General features: G+C 36.4%; 1 protein-coding gene across 1 annotated transcript; it reads left to right on the forward strand.

Annotated features, from left to right (window-relative positions):
• The first annotated feature begins 1,695 nt into the window (after positions 1-1,695).
• Positions 1,696-2,109, forward strand: LOC145682763 (uncharacterized). Its single transcript, XM_081754142.1, has one exon. It carries the CDS (start codon positions 1,696-1,698, stop codon positions 2,107-2,109), a length of 414 nt encoding a protein of 137 aa, XP_081610268.1.
• The last annotated feature ends 302 nt before the right edge of the window (positions 2,110-2,411 follow it).

Here is a 2,411-nt window from a genome sequence, read left to right on the forward strand (position 1 = left end):
AATATTGTTTTGGAAAATCATTTAAAAAGTCACTTTTTGATGATTTTTCTAATATTTGGACTATACTCGGCAGCAGAAGAAGATGCCTGATGGAGCTGGGATTTTGTATACATATTTTGGCAAACGAATAATGCTGATTACGTTCGGCCAAAAATCCGCACTATCACTAACCGGATTTTGAAAACAAAATTTCGATACATCCATGTGTATATTCTTGAGTGTATCGATTCTGTGTATTTAACCCGCGTCAGGTACCATGGGGTCAATTTTGACCCCAAACACTTATACTAACAAATATCCTTCATTAGGTAAACCCGAGCACAAGTCTGTAGTAAGCATAATTCCTGTCTGAAACCAATGTGAAAATACAAAAAAAAAAAGGCTAGAAGCAATTTCGAATGTATTAAAAGTTACAGCACTGTAAAGAACGTGAAGAACACTGGGGTCAATTTTGACCGCATGGTACCTGACGCGGGTTAATATATAAAATTGTACATGTATATGCAGGTATATGTACGAATCTGTACGCCTATTCAAGTACATATACATCCTTCAATATGTTTTGCTGTATTTCACTTCATTAATTGTTTGTATTTCCATTATTTCCTTTACCCTTTTTGTTTTCGTAACAAGTAATGAAATGTATTTCAGTTACTGTAATATCTGTTGCAAAAGAAGCAATAGGTCAATGTTAAATGAACAAATAAGTAATTAAGCAAATTAAATTAGTTGGGATAGTTTCTAGCCACTTCTTTCCACCGTGGTTTGAAATATTTTAGTGATGGTATATTAGATCAATGCGATGATATTAATTTTCATCCACATTTTTTCCTAAACGTCTCACGATCATTTCTATTTACGTAAAAGAGAAGAGTAACCACAGTGAACTAAGCCGAATAATTTCTGCAATCAGACAGTGGGATAAAAATAAAAGCTATGGAGCAATATTGCTTATTTACATAACAACCTTTCTTAACTGGTTTCATTCCGCCGTTAATAATATAACTGGTTTCATTCCGCCAGAAATCCGAAATCAATTTTCGCTGTGTAGTGATTTAGGAACGGAATCATATGGCTAAGGAAGAGACAAATGATTGACGAAAGTAAGTGCTGAGGAAACAATTTGTGTAAAATCTTAACAACGTAAATAAGATTACACTAACAAAACCCACACACTAGACCCGTGTGCTAGATACCCATATACTAGATTACACCAACAAAACCCATGTACTAGATAAACTAAGTTGTCTAGCACACAACTGGATGGTCTGGATTTCAACAAGATGAATCAGCTCATTTCTAAAAATGGATGCTCAACCAGAGACAATCACGATGTAGCAAATCTTAGAAGCTTCATAGATTCATTATTCGTATGATTATTTTTTTATTGCGGGAGTGCACGTACCAGTCTGACATTTCACCTCTTGTGATTGACACATTTCAATTAGTGTTATTTGTGATAAATTTTGAGAGAAGTGAAAACTAATTCCAAATAAACATTGTACTGTCAGGAGTATTCTATAATAAAAGTCGAATAGTTTTGCCCACCTGAAAGTAGAGTTTCTTTTACTTCTTTTCTTATAGGATGTATGGTATAATCCCTGTTTCTATAAGCTGGAAGGTGTCATTCTCATAATATATATGCATTTGTTCCTAGAATTTCTTAGTAAACAACATAGTAACATCAAGTTCACAATGGAGATTGAAAGGGACGGATGCTTGCCATTTCTGGACATTCTCATCCGCCGGAAGCCCGATGGTAGTCTCGGCCATAGCGTCTACAGGAAACCTACTCACACTGACCTCAATCTCAATGGCAACAGTGTTCATCATAAGTCACAGCGAAACACCGTCATCAACACACTAGCACACAGAGCAAAAGACATTTCAGACGAAGAATCCCTCCCTCGCGAACTGGATCATCTCAAGAAGACGCTACTCCAGAATAATTACAAGACGCGTGATATCAGTTTGTCGCTGAATAGGACCTTTTCTGAACAGAGGAAATCCAAAGAAGAAACTGAAGAACCATTGAGTACAGCAGTTTTACCATACACTGGACAACTTTATGAAAAGATCTCCCGGATTCTGAAAAAAACACAACATTAAGACCATACACAAGCCGCCACCAAAAACCAGAAACTTACTTCGCCCGATCAAAAATGACTTGGGCTTAAAGACACCAGACGTGTATCGTATACCCTGTGAATGCGGAAAGGCTTATATAGGACAAACAGGACGCACCATTGAACAACGTTGCAGAGAACATGAAAATTACATTAGATTATTCCATCCAAAAAAATCAGGTTTAGCTGAACACAGTTTAACTGAAGGACATAAAGTTTTATTTAAGGACACATCCATCATTACCAAGAGCACCAATTACTGGACCAGGATAGTAACCGAATCTC

Source organism: Thermobia domestica, chromosome 4, assembly GCF_964235325.1.
Source record: "Thermobia domestica chromosome 4, izTheDome1.hap1.1, whole genome shotgun sequence".
In the NCBI taxonomy this organism is placed as follows: domain Eukaryota; kingdom Metazoa; phylum Arthropoda; class Insecta; order Zygentoma; family Lepismatidae; genus Thermobia; species Thermobia domestica.

Excerpts from the sequence above, each read along its gene's own strand:
- LOC145682763 (XM_081754142.1), top strand. The coding sequence starts at position 1,696 with ATGGAGATTGAAAGGGACGGATGCTTGCCATTTCTGGACATTCTCATC.